The following is a 16321-nucleotide window of genomic DNA, read 5'->3' as shown; positions in this document are numbered from 1 at the left end:
CATTTTGTTCTCGTCTCCTTGAATGAACAAAATAAAGAGAGAAAATTGTAGTTAGGCTGCATCAATATTCCTGAAAAAAGCAACTTTATGTGTTGTTGGAGTAAAATAAAGCAATTTTTACAGTAACATTATGTCAATTCAAATATCTTTCCCGCATAAGTAGGAAGTAAAAGTATTCACAAGCCTTAAACCTCAACACATTTTTGTCAAATTACCACAAAGTTCAATGTGTTTTGTTTATTTGAAGTGCTCATGAAAAGCATTTTGTGTTATGTACCCCTGAACATAATGCTGCATATGGCAAATGCACCCTCACTTTTCAGATAAGTAGGGAAGAAAATTTATAATTTTTCATTTTTGGTTTACAAAAAGCCACACCTTTGTGTTGTTCTGTCACATAAAATCTTAATATTTGATTTATGCTTTGTGGTATTTTTCCAGTGTTGGTCCCAGAGAACTCAACATATCTACAGGATACAGTTCCCATCTTAACATATCTGAATCTTTTACAGTCACTACTTTCTAATGGCAAAATAAAACAGAAAAGAAAGAAGAGAAGAAGGAAAAATGTTATGTATATATTTTTATATGTCTGGCTGACACTTATGTGTGTTGCTTGAAGGAGGTAATGTTCCTCTGGGCTTGCCAGCACAGGGTGACTGTGCTGGACACCTCATCTCTCGGCCTGGTTTGTCTCAACTTTGACTGTTTCCAGTTTGCACTAGTTGTCCATTTAAATAACTCTGCATGTGAGCTGCGTGCTGAATAGTTTCTTCTTCTCAAACATGTGAGCAAAAGCCTGAGCGTGCAACAACACCTCACATCAGAATCAACCGGAACATGAAAGAAAAACCTCGACTATGGAACACCTGCTAATCCAAACGCACAGGACATCTGGGAATGTGACTGGAAATAGCAGAGGCGAGCTGGACGTAGAGGTGCTGAGGTTCTGCGTTATCAGTGCAGATCCGTGTGGTCTAGCAGCGGCTAGAGTTGAGGTCATCTCCTCAGACCTCAGGGTGTAGTTCCTCCACTCACAGCCACTAAAACCTGCATCCACTAAAGCAGCTAATCACACAGAACAGCTGCATCCCTCACTGTATATAAATCCTCGACGCCTCGCTCTCCCACCCACACGCTGACTCTGGCAAACACATACTGTACGCCGGCCTCCACGCACCACCACTCTTCCTTTGCAAACAGCAAGCTGCAGCTGACTGATGTTTGAAGCGCGGGGTTTTAGCGTACAGGCCTGAGATAAGCTGCTCTGAGCTGTGAAAACACAGATTACATTTCTGAGGCTTATTACTGACAGCGTGCTTCTGCCTCCCGGTCATGCCATAATTGTGACCCAAAAACCGCAACCTCCGCTCAGCGGCGAGATATGAGTAGATGGGCTACCCCCCCCCCGACCCCCACACACCAGTTCCTCCTCTCAAACCTGTAAAGATTTGACAGCCGTGCTAATTTAACTCTACATTCCCCCAAACGTTTCCTGAAAGACGGCCTCCTCCTGCGATAAGCTGCCACCATATTTCTTTCGGGTGCTTTAGGTCGATAAATCACAATCCGAACCAACATTTTAAGTGCTGCTTGTGTAAAGTGTCATCTTCACACTTTTCAAAATCCATCAAAATCAGCAGATGGGAGAAAAAAGTCCAAAATGTTGACCTAATAAATTCACAGACACGACTGCTGAAAGTGCAATCACCCTTCATCCCTTTCCTGAGGCATTTCAAGTCAGCTCTAATACAATAATGCTGCTTATAAGGGCTAAATTTGATATTCTCATCACAAAATTACCTCTAAATGAGGTGCAATTTTGATATTTGTGTTAAATGTGGCATAAGCTGAGATAGCTCCACTGAAAACTAGCATTTACTTTCTTGGTATGCCAAAGCCAAACAGGCATACATTAAATCCCTGTTTCTGGCATGCAATGAAAGTGCTTCCATCTGCAAATACTTAGCCCCATTTTTTTCCCCCTTGTGGCTCAATCAGAGATAAAGAGCATTGTGTTCCAGGTCCAGAAGTAAGACAATATTTCCCAAACCTCATAGAAAACAATTAAGACTCAGTAATTACACCAGTGACCTGGAATTCCAGCCAAGTTCAGAGTTTGGGGTGAGAGAGAAAAGAGAAAGAAAGCTAATGTGAAAGATGCCTGCCTCTTGGACTGTTATTTTACGCTGTTACTTTTGTCTATCAGTAATTATGTGATGTAATCTTTGGAGCCCTCGTTCTGGGCTAAAAGAAAATTGCTGCCACAGTCAAAGCAAACTCTTGTCTTGAAGCTGTACAATCTATTTCTGCACAGTCCTGCAACCCAAAACCGAAACAGAGGCACGTCATATTTAACAGACTGGACCTCTGGCGTTACACATGATGACCGGCACGGAGGGGCTCAGAGTTTCCTCTCACATCTTAAGGGCTGTGAAAAAGTATTCGTCCACTCCGATCTGAAACGGAGGCATCTAGTTCTCATGCAGCCTGAACTGATGCTGGATATATTGAAACTTCCCACCATTAAGCCTCTCCCAGAGTGAAGCTCAGCCCGAAATCACAAAAGTTACTAAGGCAGAGACACAACGTAACATGTCACATTGTTTATAAAGTCTGGGATTGACTGAAGACATGTCCAGGGTGTGACCCACCTCTCACCCAATGACTGCTGGAGATGAACCGGGCCCCATGAGGCCCTGCAAGGATTTGCAGGGATAGACGATGGATGAAGGATTATTAAAGTTCACTAAGGGACTCAAATGCACCGGCTACCCGACATGCACAGTGGCTTGAAGCATCTGGTCCTTTACAGATTTCTTCTGTTTTTGCTTTTCTTTCGTCACTTTGTCTGTTTCCAGTTTGCTGTTTATTTCCTAGATTACTTTGATGAGTTGCTTCAGTTCATTAAATTGTATTTGGATAGCTGGTGTTTGTGACAACTGGCAGGGAGTTTTTACACAGCTGTGGATGAATTTTGGGTCCCATTTATTTGCAAAACTGTTCTAATTTGGAAACAGTGGGAGAGTATACGATCATAAACTTTCCATTAAAAGTTCAAGCCGCAGAATCTCAAGTGGTTTTAATTTCAGACTTTTAATAGGTCCCTACTTTCACTTTTGACCTTTCAGAAAAAAATAAACTTGCTGGTGTGCTCTGAATCATTGTCTTGTTACATAATGTAAGTGTAGATAAGTTTATGGTCACAAACCAAATATTGGACATTCACAAGAACGCAGAATGTCATAAAGCAGCAGCGAAGCCCCACTCCAACGTGCAATGTTTCTTTTCTTAAATGTTACATTAGTTTTACACCAGACAGTATTTAATGAATAAAAAAGGTATATCTAGGTAGGTACTGTGAAAAATAGTGAAAAGGGATAAAAAAAAGGTCAGAAAAAGAGAAATCTTAAAAATACACAACATAGAATTAATTAATTCATAAGATGAATTAGTCCCTTTCAACATTGAGGCAGGTTAGATTCTTATGACTTTTTAAAATCAGATGCACTCCAAGTCTTCAGAGGTCCTCAATGTCATCCACATTGGTTTTCTGAAGATGTGATTTCAAACTTACTTTCACTTGACAAGACTGTGGTTTCAGACTTTAAGCAGGGTCTGGCCTCCAGGTTGGCCCCGTGGTGGCGAGCCTTTGTTTCTCCTTGAGTAGCAGAACCAGACAGACAGCAGTGGGGTATCAGGTCCTCCGCTGGCACGGGGTTCTGCTCACGAGTCAGGAGCAGAACAAAGTGCCGGTGGCACTGGATGGCATCCACAGTGCAGAGGAGTAAAAGCCCCGTGAATGGGAGCTGTCACTGCTACTCAGCAGCGTCTGTGATCTGAGCCACCCGGAACGACGCTCTGATAAGTGGCTAATCCCAGCATCCCCGCTGGCTGAGTAGACCCCACTGCCATGACAACCGGAGGGGGGGAAAAATCTCCTCTAGCAACAACTTAATTGGATAATTTCCTCCCAGTTTCACTCTGTGTGTTTTCTTCCTTTGTTAAGTAAAGTCTGCGCTGTCTGACTGAGAATGTGTTTTCCGCCTTTCGAGAGCGGGGAGGGTTTAAATCAGGCGGTGCATTTGGGTGGTTTCGGCGTGTGCAAGTTTAAGCAAGCGGGGAAAGTGGAGATATTTTTCTTAGGCTGAAGCTGTGCTGCAGCAGACCGCAGACCAGAGGGAGGGTTCACCTGGGAGAGCGAGCGTAAAAGAAGTATACAGCCTCTGTTTTCATCACCACAAAAAAGTGACCACTTTAACCACTGTAAACATTTATTGTCCTTTGTCATGCACGGTCTGACAATTTATGTTACACCCATTCAAGCTCCGGGTCACGACATAAACAGACGCCCCACCCTCCTCCGCAGACGGCCGAGACCTGCAGACCACTGCCAGGGAAAGTCATTATGCTCTACCAGTGTGTGTGTGTGTGTGTGTGTGTGTGTGTGTGTGTGTGTGAGCTGAGAAATGAAAACAGTTCTGGGAGCATGGCACTTGCCATGAAGAAGATGAAGAGTTGGTTCCAGCTGGATCATAAAAATGAAAACCACAGAATAGAATAAGCCTTGACGGGCTAAATTTACTGCTGGAATAAAGACATTACAGCTGATTAACAGAGCCGAGGTATTTGACTCACCCCGAGGAGACCACAGCCTCTTATTTCGTAACTTCATTTAAGGGACAGAGGCTGCCTTATATAAGCTTAATGGAAATCACTCCTGTTTGAAAGTATTACTTGCACAAGCACAGCGGAGGGCACATACTGTACGCTTTCTATGGGGCTTTAATGAAAAAAGAGGAATAGGGACGGATGAGTCAGCCAGATGAGAAAGAGATGGGAAAACGAAAACGGCAAAGGAAAAAGGTCCCAGTGTTCACTCCTGTCCTTTTTTAATCATGTCCATCTTCCAAAAAAAGTCCTCCATTAGTCATCTCCTACCTTCTCCACAAGCGGTGCCGCTGAATCCTGGACAGCATTTCCACTCGAGTGAGGTCACAGTGCGGTACACCACTTTGTAAGATGGTCTCACTACTGTCTTATAGCTGAAAAACACACAACAGATAAGTGTGATTAGAATCAACTGTTTACTCTCTTTTCCTAGTTTTCTGTGCACCTGAGCCACCTGTCAAAATTATATTTACATATTTTGTTCAAAGTCTGTCGTGAGAAGAACAAACCATGGGTTGATCATAAATGACTCAACCTTTTACTCATATAGATGCACCAACAAACAAATATTGACAAGAGTTTGCTGATTTTCAGCTTGATTGGCCAGTTAGAAAAGTAAAAATGAGGTCTTCTTCCTATCAATGAACAAACTGCACCTCAATTCCAAGTTATGATGACAACAGCACTGTTTGAAGTGGACGCTGTTACAAAGTAAAGAAGATTTAAAGTATCCTTTAGAGCAATGTTGGGAGCATTTTAAAAGGAAAGCGTCATAGTCGGGTGTCAGCAGGCCTAATCTGTTTAAAATCAAAAACTGGGGGTACAATTGAGATTAGTGCATCTCTATAAAAAATGTGTGCTGAGGAGTAGGACTGCTGCACAGTTAGTGTTATGAATGTCCCCATTACAAATGCAGATATACACAAAACTCAAATCTTTAGAAGGTAACTCATCATTTCACACACAATCATTAAAAGAGTGTATAGTCTTTCTCAGAGAACAGCTCCGACTCTGATTCGTGGACTCCAGTCGAATGTCCCTGAAATGTTTTACAAAGTGTCTGGTTACTCTCAGCACTGAACGAATCAGGTTTTTAAATTTATATCAACCTACTGTTACCTGTTCTTTTATAAAAATCTGTGTACAAAACAAATAGCAATAGGGTTGAATTGTAATTCTATCATTTCTTCCCCTATGCCTTTCACATTCACATGGAGGGAGGGTTCGGGTTCCCCACTTCTTTTTGTATTGTGTGGGTGGAGGGGTGGCACAATCTGGCCCTTCAAACAAAGACTTCTTAAGAGCACATTTGAGCCAAAAGGATTCGAACTGAAAACCAAAACGTTACAGAATTAAAGTGTAAAGGATTAGGTTGGTTTTAATGTGCCTGAAGGTGAAAGGATGTTCTTTAAAACACATTGAATGAGGTGGAAAGTTGGTGCGACTCACCAAAAAATAACGGTAAGATTATAACTCCATTATCTGTCAGGAAGATGCTCCATTGAGCATCTGATTGGCTAAAACGTAGCCAGACAGAAAACACTTTAGCCAATTAACTCAAAATGAGGAGGTTCAAATCAGTGTGATAGAAAGTTAGCAGATATAGATAGCCTACAATTTTACAACAAACTATTGTTAAGCAGGACAACATCTGTGTTTCTATGGAAAGTTACTGTGCTTGAATCTGCCTTTTCATTTTTATACATAATAAATAAATATGTTTAGAAAGTTTGCTCATACACTTGCTAGGTCTCGTAGTTGTTTGAAAATCATCTTGACTGACAGTCGATCAGTCGATCAATTATCAGTCGATCTCTCAAATTAGACGGATTTATGCCAACATCTGACGAGCTAGTTCCTTAATTTTCCCTCAAGCTCATGGTGAAATGACATCTTTCCACTGCAGGAAAGATGTCATAAAACCTAATTTCAAAAATCCAAACTAACCCTGTAAAGCAGGTAACAGGAAGCCTGGACAAAGTGCTGCAAAGTTGCTCTGTTTTGTCCTTTTTGAGCTTTCAACCCCTATGAAACATGCTGCATCTGTAGTAGCTGTAAAAATGCATGAACTAAATGATTACTGAATTGTGTCTCCTTTCAAAGAGAAGAAGATCAAGGGTTTATGATGGTGTTGCGGAGAGGGGTCCATAAGGTCCCCTTGACCTCTCACCTGCCTCCAGAGCATCCCTGCGGCCAGCGGCAGGTGTGGTAGACCCGCTGGAGGATCGTCCCGTTCTGCACCTGGCAGGTCACTGTCTTGGTTACTGTATGAGGACACCAGTTCCTGCAGAAACAAACAGGCAAGTCAAACAGAAATTGTACATGAGGGCACAATGAGCATTCGTAACTTGTAGATAAAAACCAAAATCACATTCTTCAACATGGCTGACGAACGCGTTCAATCACACGCTGTCACAAAAGCTAATTAGCCATGCAGTCCCAGTTGGTTTTCTTTGTTCCTCCCTCCCCCGCCCTTTTGTTTTGAGACTTCCTCGTGGTGTTTACATGGTTTTAATTTTTCCAATTAGTGCATTGAGGGCTGTATTTACACTGACTTTGGTCTTCTATCAATGCACATCCGTTTGCGCTGGGGTCTCGGAGGAGGTGGAGTTTCTCTGGAGTGGATTTTTAACACGGGTTACAGCCGGGTCACGAGTTCACCGCCTTCCCATAGATGGCTTCTAAGACATTTCAGGGACTCACTGTTGCTACTGAGAAACTAAAGCATGCAGATGATTTAGAGACCATGTGATTACAGTGCAGGTACCCAAAACATAAAGACATCTGGTTGTGTAAAAGATATAAAAACACTGAAGACTCGTAAGTTTAGTTAAATCCTGTCTGAAAGCCCTTTTTAAGAGGAGAAAAATGTCTCTTCCTGATATCACGCAGGAGATGACGCCGAGAAACATTTAGCTTTAAAGCCAACATTTGAACCCATCTCCTATAATCACATGGCATTCATGTATGAGAAAAAAAAAACTTGGGAAAGCTGCTGAATGACAAGCTGTTAGAGAAATCAGGGAACAATTAGCATGATCAGATTTTACACAATCAATGGACGTATAGACGGAAGCTGTAGAAACCACAAAGCAGACCTCGCAGCCTGCAGCGCAAAGACCGAGCTTCATGTGTTCTGCTGCCAGAGAGCATCCAGGACGAATGGGCTGTTCTGTTTGTCAATATGTTCGGCCATATGTTTGTATGCATCAGAGACAGTTTACATTAACGAATACCGCTGAAGGCAAAGGATGTGAAGCTGCTCCCTTTAACAACCCCCACATGCTCTTCTGGCCACCCCCACACACACACACACACACACACACACCCACACACACACACACACACGCACACACACACACACACACACACGCACGCACGTGAGCTGACTGATGTTCTGGTTCTGCTCAATGGGTTTGACTTTTGACATGAAGATACACATTTTTCTATGAAGTCTGAAGTCACTTTCACTTCTTCCCACTCACACAGCATTTATAAAACTTTTGAAGGAGAATTACTTTTCCAAATGAATCTAAATAAACACAATTTTTATTAAGAAAAGAACGATTTAAATCTAAAACTGAATTCTTATCCCACATTACTCAAATACACATCTAGGTTTAATTAATCTTGATCTTTCCATCCTTTTAAGACTCCTTAAATTAACATTACAATACAATTACTTCTCAAATTACTGGTAGAAAATCTATGCCTTTAAAAATATTTCCCAAGTAGAGGAAATTATATTCACTATTAGATGAGGTCCGAACAGTGACTCTTCCCGACCCAACAGATAAATGTCTGAGTTTCCCAGGCTGACAGGAGGTTTCACCTGGGAACGACGCAGGCGGGTCCCGAGGTTACGTGGAGGAAATTGGGGGAAGGGTTTATGGTCTCCCTGTTTTCCTTCTCTTTGCATGTGCGCTGTAGGTAAAAAGGAAATTCCCACAGAGTTTACTCCAATAAATGAAACAAGACTGGGGTTCGGGACATAGTTCTGAATAGTTGCTTGACTTATATAAACATTAAAGCGGTCTTAAGATATCAGCTTGTTGAGTCAACACATGTTGAGTGAAGATGTGTGAAAAAAATCTAAGATTAATTAATATTTTATTTCAGTTGTACAATTTTACACAAAAAAACTAACTACACATTATGGATTTTTTTATCAATAAATAATCCACAGTTAGGTCCCTCTATGCCAAACAAAAGTACTCTCTGAAATGTTTCGTTTGTTGTAAATTTAACTAAACGTTGATCACATACAAAGGCGAGGGATTACTTACACAGTGATAGTTTAGCACAATCAAGTAACTATGTTACCTTCAGTCATGATAAAAATATTATAGAATTTATTTTTAGAAGAAATTGGACTCCTCAATTTAACACCTTGAAATTGGGTCTCTGTCTCTTTAAGGAGCTCCTGCTCTTGAATTTAGCGCATTATCACAACAACGTCTGTCCATTAAATTGTTTACAATGTTCTTAGGAGCATTACAGTGAGGAGTAATTTATGCATTAATCTCAGGAAAGTTAATTGCTTAGTATTTGAGACTGACGCTACTCTGGAGGAGCTGAGTGGGAGGGCTGCTCTTATGTTTGCTATAAGATGATTGTTTTTCATAACCATCAGACTATTGCAGTCATCCGAGTGTTTCTGTAGATGACTGGAGTCTGACTTGTGCTGAAAATCTGAAGTGTACAGCATGAAAAGGAATGATGAGAGTAGACTCCTGTGTGGTGCTCCTGTGTTACTGACCATCTAATTAGACACACAGTCCTTCGATCTCACAAACTGTGGCCAGTTTGAGGTAGTGATAGATCCAGGTGATTACCCAGGCCTCCGTCTGAGTCTTCTAGAGTTTCAGACAAAGCAAATCGGGCTAAATTGTGCTCAAATTCACTTTTTTAAGGTTTAATTGGCTCTAGTGGCTTTTATTTGAGAGTGGTCAGAGAGGAACACAGGTAACAACAGAGAGGGAAGATATGTGGCAAAGGTAACCAGGTCTGGACTCGAACCTGTGACATGTGCTTTACCCCTGCACCACTGCGGCACCCTTAAATTCACTGGATAAACCAAAAAACAGTCCTCACAGAGCTGCCCGCTGTGTCCGGATGATAGCGGGTTTGGTACAGCAGGTTATCTGATAGAGTCTTCGATTCCACCTCCAGCTCCACAGCAATAAGCAAACCGCAGGCTGTCCTCACATGTGTGAAGAAGACAATGGCTATTATCTCAGCTCTTATAGCTGAGAAAAGTTGAATTAATAAAAACCATATCTGTATCTGTGGCCACTGCAACTGCATAAAGACATATCGCAAACTCATCTTCTCCTGACAAGATGCTGAAAACTCCTGCAACAAGGAGCACAGGTGCTCACTGCACTAAATCCTTCACTCTTAAATGGTTCATAGTCAACACCTTCCCCTTAGTGGAGGCACCCGTGTGTTATGAAGTGTGAAACCCACCAGCACCATGCTGTTTCATTGGCAAAACACCAAGTGGGCCCTCAGTGAGTATCAGGTCTCAAAGCACACATGGCACACTCTGAATGCTGTAGGCCCTGGCTAAATAAATCATCCGCCGTCTCCGTCGCACATAGCCACAGCCAAGAGTTAAGAAAGAAATCACAGCTTTGTCCCATCTGTTCCTCAGCGCTACAGACGCCAAGTGATGGAGAAGACAAAACAAAAGGGAAATGAACTCTTATTTCTAATGTATGCAAATGCAGACAGGATGGAAAACAAAGAAAAAGCTTATGAGGTACATCGGCGCTAAAGAGCGTGCCCTCATCTCAGCCAGGCGTGCTTCATGCTTACACTTACTCCTTACTGTGCAAGAGGGGAAAAAACATGGGAGGAACAACTGCGATGTGAACCGAAATCAAAACGCAGATGATTCTCTGGTGGAAAAACATTTCCATCTAGACATCTATTCTCAACAGCAGGAGGAGACAGAAGAGTGCCTAACGCTGATGCAGTGAGGAGAGAATTTTTCTATATTTCTGTCAGTAGAAAACACTCAGGGGAGAAAAGAGGAGAAAAGACTGATGCTGCAAATGGCTAAAGGAAAGGAGAGGTCATTTTGTCCTAAAGGTCTCAAACTCTGACGGGAGCAAAGAAATGAAAAAAGACAATTACAAAGCAGCGCTGGTCCCATGGGAGACAGGGGGAGGCTTAAGATAAATGTGGTTCAACATACAATGACAAAAAGACAAATAAAGAGTACGAGTCAAGGTGGAATTAATGAGCTCTGCATTCCTGGCACTCTGAAAAAGTAGACCTGACATTAGTTATATTCAGTCTTTTTTTTTTTTTGGAGGAGTTAACAAATAATAAGTTAGCTCAGAATACTGTGGTCAGTGTGCAGCATCATCAAAACAGCACACAGGGGTCCCCAAAGTCAGAGCTAAGTGACTCTTCCAGCAAAGACAAAGACGAGTCATTTGTCTTTGTCTGTTTTGAGTTTTCTAATTTGGACACCTGAGCTTTCCCTTTGTCTGTTAAGGTTTTGTGTGTTTTCTAGTGTTTTAAGAATGAGTGTAAAAAAGACTCAACTGACACAAATCATGGAGATCTGTTCTTTAGAGGGTTTTTGACTCGGATATGGTTTTCAGAGATTAAATTATGGCAATAGATCCCTCAGGAAAACCCATCAGTGTGATGTTTCCAGATCCTGATCTGATGAATGAACCAGCTCCACCAACTTATTTCAATGTAGAGCAGCAGCTCCACTCCAATATAACACTCGATGTTGAAGCTTCTCATCTTATAAGTCCAACTCTCCTAGGAAGGAAGTCTACATCATGATCATGGCCAAAGAGTTCACTTTTTAGAGTTCTAGTTGAAGAAAATGTTTCGAAAGCCATGCATTGTTTTCTTTCAACTTCACAATTATGTTTTATCTTGTGTTGGTCTATCCAATAGAAATCCAGATAAAATACATTTTAGTTGATGCAGAATGTATTGATAAACCCACCCATAAACAAACTGTTAGTATTTCAATAAATGGATATTTCTGCATTCAGAAAGTAAAACAATATTGAACATATTTTCACACTGACTTAATTTGGCTCTACACAAATAAAAGCAGATTTGATTTGATTGATAGAGCAGTATTTCGGCACGCAGTGGTTATCTGGGCCACATAAAACATTATGGTGGTCCAGATTTGGCCCCCGGGCCCCGAGTTTGACACATGTGGTTTCATCCAATAAGTAGCCTGCCAGGAATGTAGCCAGCTGTCAGTGGAGCAGTAGATGTATTTAAGGTTATTTGAAAAGACAAAATCAAAGGCTGTCTTGTATTGCCTCCGGATGGGCTGCTTGACACCATTAACTGGTGCAACACCAGACCAAACCGAGACATCCTGCTCCTCTCATTTCGCTTCCGACTCTCTGACCTTTCTAAGGACAGCGGCTGATTTAGAACAGCAGCAGCTTTTTTCCTGCACACAAGCGCTGACATCTTCCCAAAACAAGCCCAGATGCTGCGGTGTCCCAGCGGCTTGTGTTTGGTAAACACGTCAACAAACATCTGGATGCGAGTGGCAAGGGGAGTATAAGGGGCGAGGTGGTGGACGAAGCTTCATGGAGACCAAAGAATGGAAGTTGTGTTGATGCGTTAGAAAGCAATATCCCACACAGCACCGTTCGACCCGGATCACCTGGGAACGGCACATCTGCAAACCGACTAATCCGTCGACCTAAACGTGCAGAGAGAAGCAGCCAAGAGACCATTAGTAACTCAGGAGGAGCTGCATAAATCTACAGCTCAGGTGGGAGAATCTGTTGACAAATCAAACTAAAGGAGTTTATTGTAGATTTCAGAAGAAAAAGGTTTAGACCAAACCGTATTTCCATCAGGGGAGAAGAAGTGAAAGTGGGTGAGGAATATAAATACCTCGGCGTTCACCTGGACAAAAGACTGGACTGGAGACGCAACGGAGAAGCCGTCTGTAAGAGGAGACAGCAGACTGGAGGAAGCTAAGATTCTTCAAGGTTTGCAGAAAGATGCTGCAGACTGTCTATAAGTCTGTTGAGAGCATCATCTTTTCTGCTGTCATCTGCTGATGAGATCTCTCCTGCCAGCCGTCACCACTGTCTACAATAACTGAAGAAATTTGAGATATTACGGGTTAATTTCCCTTTGACAGCAATAAAGTATTTTTGAATTTGAAATTATAGGTATGTGGTCCTTCATGTTGTTCTGTCCCATCAAAAATCCAATACAACGTATTTAGGTTTGTGGTTGCAATGTGACAAAAAAATTTAACATTTTAAATACATTTTCTCTCATCTTCCCACTGAACTCTTACACAGAACTAACCAACCTTTTGAGTACAGAGGTGTTGCTCAGAAAAACCTCTGGCAGTGAAGCCCCTATAAGGCGATCAATCATTTTATAATATCATTTCCTTATTAAAAATCAATTACCCTCATTCTGGAGAACTTGACCTTACAAAAGCCTCTGTTTTGTAGACAAAGCTGAACCTTAGAATAAAGTCTAACAGCAAAAGAAAGCAGATGATGGCGCCGCATCTCCAGAGTGAGGTGAAGATGAAGATGAGGAATCAGGAAACCGACTGTCAGGAGCACAATGATCCGGTAGACGGATGGTTCTGAGAGTAAACCGACCAAGTCACGCAGCGAAGGAATCACGCACAATGGATGCCAATCATTTCATGCGTGTAAACAAGTCATTTTAAAAATGCTAAATACCGGTGTAGTATAAATAAGTGACTATGAGAGGGTGCGCTTCTTACTTTTTCTGGTAGACTGAGGAGTGAGTAGCTGCTTTCTGCGACCCGGCCGGGTATCCTTTGTAAAGTCCAGTCTTCCAGGTCCCGTCAGCAAACAAGGATATCCAGAGGATGAGCGCCGTCCACAGCAAACTTTTCCTGAACAGCGCGTCCAGATGGTGGGATCCCATTTTTGTGTGTGTGTGTGTGCGTGTGTGTGTGGGGGGGGGACCGGGACAGTTTTCGAGGACGAGTCCAACTCTTGGTCCGGTTCGGGATCAGTCCGGCCGGCGGGTCCAGCTCAGATGGGTCAAACTGACGCAGGGCGGCAGCGGAAGACGGGCAGCATAATCACTGAGTGGAAATGAGCGGAAAACTGTCCGGCACTAGTTCATCCGGAAAGCGGTCGGATTTAAGTCTCCCCCGAGACAAGACGGCCGGGTCGAACTCTGGCGGCGCTTGCGTCTGGAGCGGAGCTCGGATGTCCGCGGCGGAACCTTGAACACTGTTGTCCTCCCTTCTCCTCCGCCTGTCTGAGGTCCGATCCTGCAGCGGGCATGGAGCAGCTTTATAGTCTCCTGTGGGGTTTTAAACGCTCAGCCTGCTGGGTTTTTCTCACCCTGCCCCGCACGGAGGACAATGCGCGCTCACGGCGACGCCACTTTAACGCACAGGATGAATTGTGGGTACTGCTGCCTCTCCGGGTGGCTCCAAAATCATCAACTCTTTGGCACCACACACACACACGCACATGCACACACAACCACACACTACAGCGTGTATACTGTCGCCTTTAATCATAATAAGTTGTATTTTTAATTTATTTAGCAATATGACAGAGAAGGGAACTGGATAAAAAACGGAAATCCAACAAGCTTTGAAAGTTTATTTGTAAAAATAAATAAATAAAAATAATAATATTAATAATAAATGTGCATTTTCAGTTCACTTCACAAATATGTGCAACTTTGTGTTGCCTAAAAAAACATTCCTATGAAACCTGCTCAGGTGAAAAACGACATCTAAAAAAGCTCAGGGACTGTACATAGTTTTGAAAGGAAGTGTGCATCTCTTTGAGACAATTGGGGTTGGTTTTCTGTTAAAGCAGCCATTACCCGTCAGACAGTGGTCCACTCCAAACCAAACACCTGAGATGTAACCCAAAACTGGGACTTTTGGTATTTATCTGCCTGTGGTTCCTCTAAGCTGCATCAGCTGCAGAAGAGACAGCCTGACTGCAATATGCCCCTGCTGCTTAATACTCGCTGAAGTTGATTAACATGTTTTCATTTCTCACCAGTAATACTACCACCCTCGACACCAGTGGACTCATCATAACTAGTGGAAATGCAGGGTTGATCATTAGTTAGAGGCCGTTTTGGCATCCTCTCTCCCATTTTTAGTGGCACCTTCTTCATTTTAAGGACACCAGGAAGTGATTCCAAACAGGTATCACAGATTCCCAGATTGCTATTTGTCTTTCTCCTCCGTCACTTTAGGAGAAGTTCTACATCCTTCATTTTTACACCCTTTTGTTTTCTAAACTGAAAGAGCTGCATTGCCTATTGTCTTCATTGAGCTGAATTTACTCGAAATCTTCTCAGTCAGATAAAGCTTCCTAAACTACAAGGGAACACAATCCTTCCCCTCCTGTGTTTGGTCATAAACATGTGCTAATCTTCACTCTTTATGAGTGTCATACTAGTTAAGAACCCGAGGAGGGGCCTGTCTAACCTTTAACCTCCGCAATTCAGACGGGACCGTATTAGACTACATAATAATGGTAATGAGATGCATTCTTGTGATCTCATGTGCGGGTCGGGGCTTTTGAGGATGCAGACCAAAGAAAACGTAATATTTTTATGGTAATGGTTGTCAGAGTTTCTTTCATTTGCATCAACCAATCAGAATTTAGTCTATGTAGAACATTCCTGACAAAAGTGGCATTGTCACAACAAAAGCTAAAACCCTGTGTTGCACAAGTAATGGTTCAAAAGTACTGCAGTTTTCCCTTTGTGTGTGCATATGTGACCTCACTGCTGAACTAACAGCTAAATCCTCTGGGGCTGTCTTGATTTTTCAGAGGTAACTTTACCTGCTTTGCTGCTGAGCTCAGCAGCCTCAATTGAGTGGAGCTGTCCCAGATCTGTACATGACAGTAAAATAACACACACGGCCCTGCCCATTTTGCAAAAAAGCAAAACAAAAAGCCTGCTATAGATACTTGAGTAAGAAGGAAACCTTCCCTCTTAGCATCATAGCTGAGGTTCTGCTGTTGAAACAACAACTCTGTACAGTCAAAGCGCTTCATTAAAACATACACAACAATAAAATTACAAGACGCACCTGGACTGTTCACTAACATTTCTTTATTTGAAAACTAATTTGCATTTGTGGGATAAAAGACTGTCTGGTGACAGTATTGCTCAGGTAACATTAAACGGAAGGACTTAAGAAACAGGCAGAGAGCAAACAGTGTTCTGTGCTGCCATCTAGCGGGAAAAAGAGGAACACATTTAAAAAGTAAATAAGGTGTATGTCAGCAAAAACGTGTAAAAATAACTTGCAAAAATGTAACTTCTCAACAATTCATAAAAAACAGAAATCAAATATAATACAATAAGCTAACCTAAACTTGATAATTTAATAAACATGCACAGATACTAAGGTTTTCATCTCTTTAAGTCTGAGGGAGATCTTCAGTCAGTGTTGAGACACAAACACACTCCCTGCAGAACCCAATGGGAGTGGTGTAGCGTTGTAGACAGGTCTGCCTCAAACACTAAGCCCACACCCATCGCATTCCTTCGCATGGACGTTGTGTACACTGGGGTCCTCAGTGTATTCTGGGATCCAAAACACAAGGAAATGACAGACACTAAGAAAAAAAATATCCAAACCATACCAAGT

General features: G+C 42.3%; 2 protein-coding genes across 5 annotated transcripts in view; both read right to left on the bottom strand.

Annotated features, from left to right (window-relative positions):
- The window catches only part of emid1 (EMI domain containing 1), a 57852-nt gene extending 43761 nt beyond the window's left edge, over window positions 1-14091 (bottom strand). For all 4 annotated transcript variants that reach the window (XM_055049071.1, XM_055049070.1, XM_055049069.1 and 1 more), the window contains exons 1-3: window positions 13436-14091; window positions 6842-6955; window positions 4942-5045 (exon numbers count right to left, since the gene is read on the bottom strand). In XM_055049071.1, coding sequence (XP_054905046.1) covers window positions 4942-5045; window positions 6842-6955; window positions 13436-13602 — 385 coding nt within the window. In that variant the 5' untranslated portion in view covers window positions 13603-14091. The remainder of the gene's footprint in view (window positions 1-4941; window positions 5046-6841; window positions 6956-13435) is intronic.
- Window positions 14092-15760: 1669 nt separating this feature from the next.
- Window positions 15761-16321, bottom strand: part of dnah10 (dynein axonemal heavy chain 10) — a 34259-nt gene continuing 33698 nt past the window's right edge. Inside the window, exon 78 of the mRNA XM_055048942.1 lies at window positions 15761-16257. Coding sequence (XP_054904917.1) covers window positions 16111-16257 — 147 coding nt within the window. The 3' untranslated portion in view covers window positions 15761-16110. The remainder of the gene's footprint in view (window positions 16258-16321) is intronic.

Source organism: Poeciliopsis prolifica, unplaced genomic scaffold, assembly GCF_027474105.1.
Source record: "Poeciliopsis prolifica strain line A6 unplaced genomic scaffold, Auburn_PproV2 SCAFFOLD028, whole genome shotgun sequence".
Taxonomy (NCBI): domain Eukaryota; kingdom Metazoa; phylum Chordata; class Actinopteri; order Cyprinodontiformes; family Poeciliidae; genus Poeciliopsis; species Poeciliopsis prolifica.
This window is presented reverse-complemented; position numbering and strand designations above follow the sequence as displayed.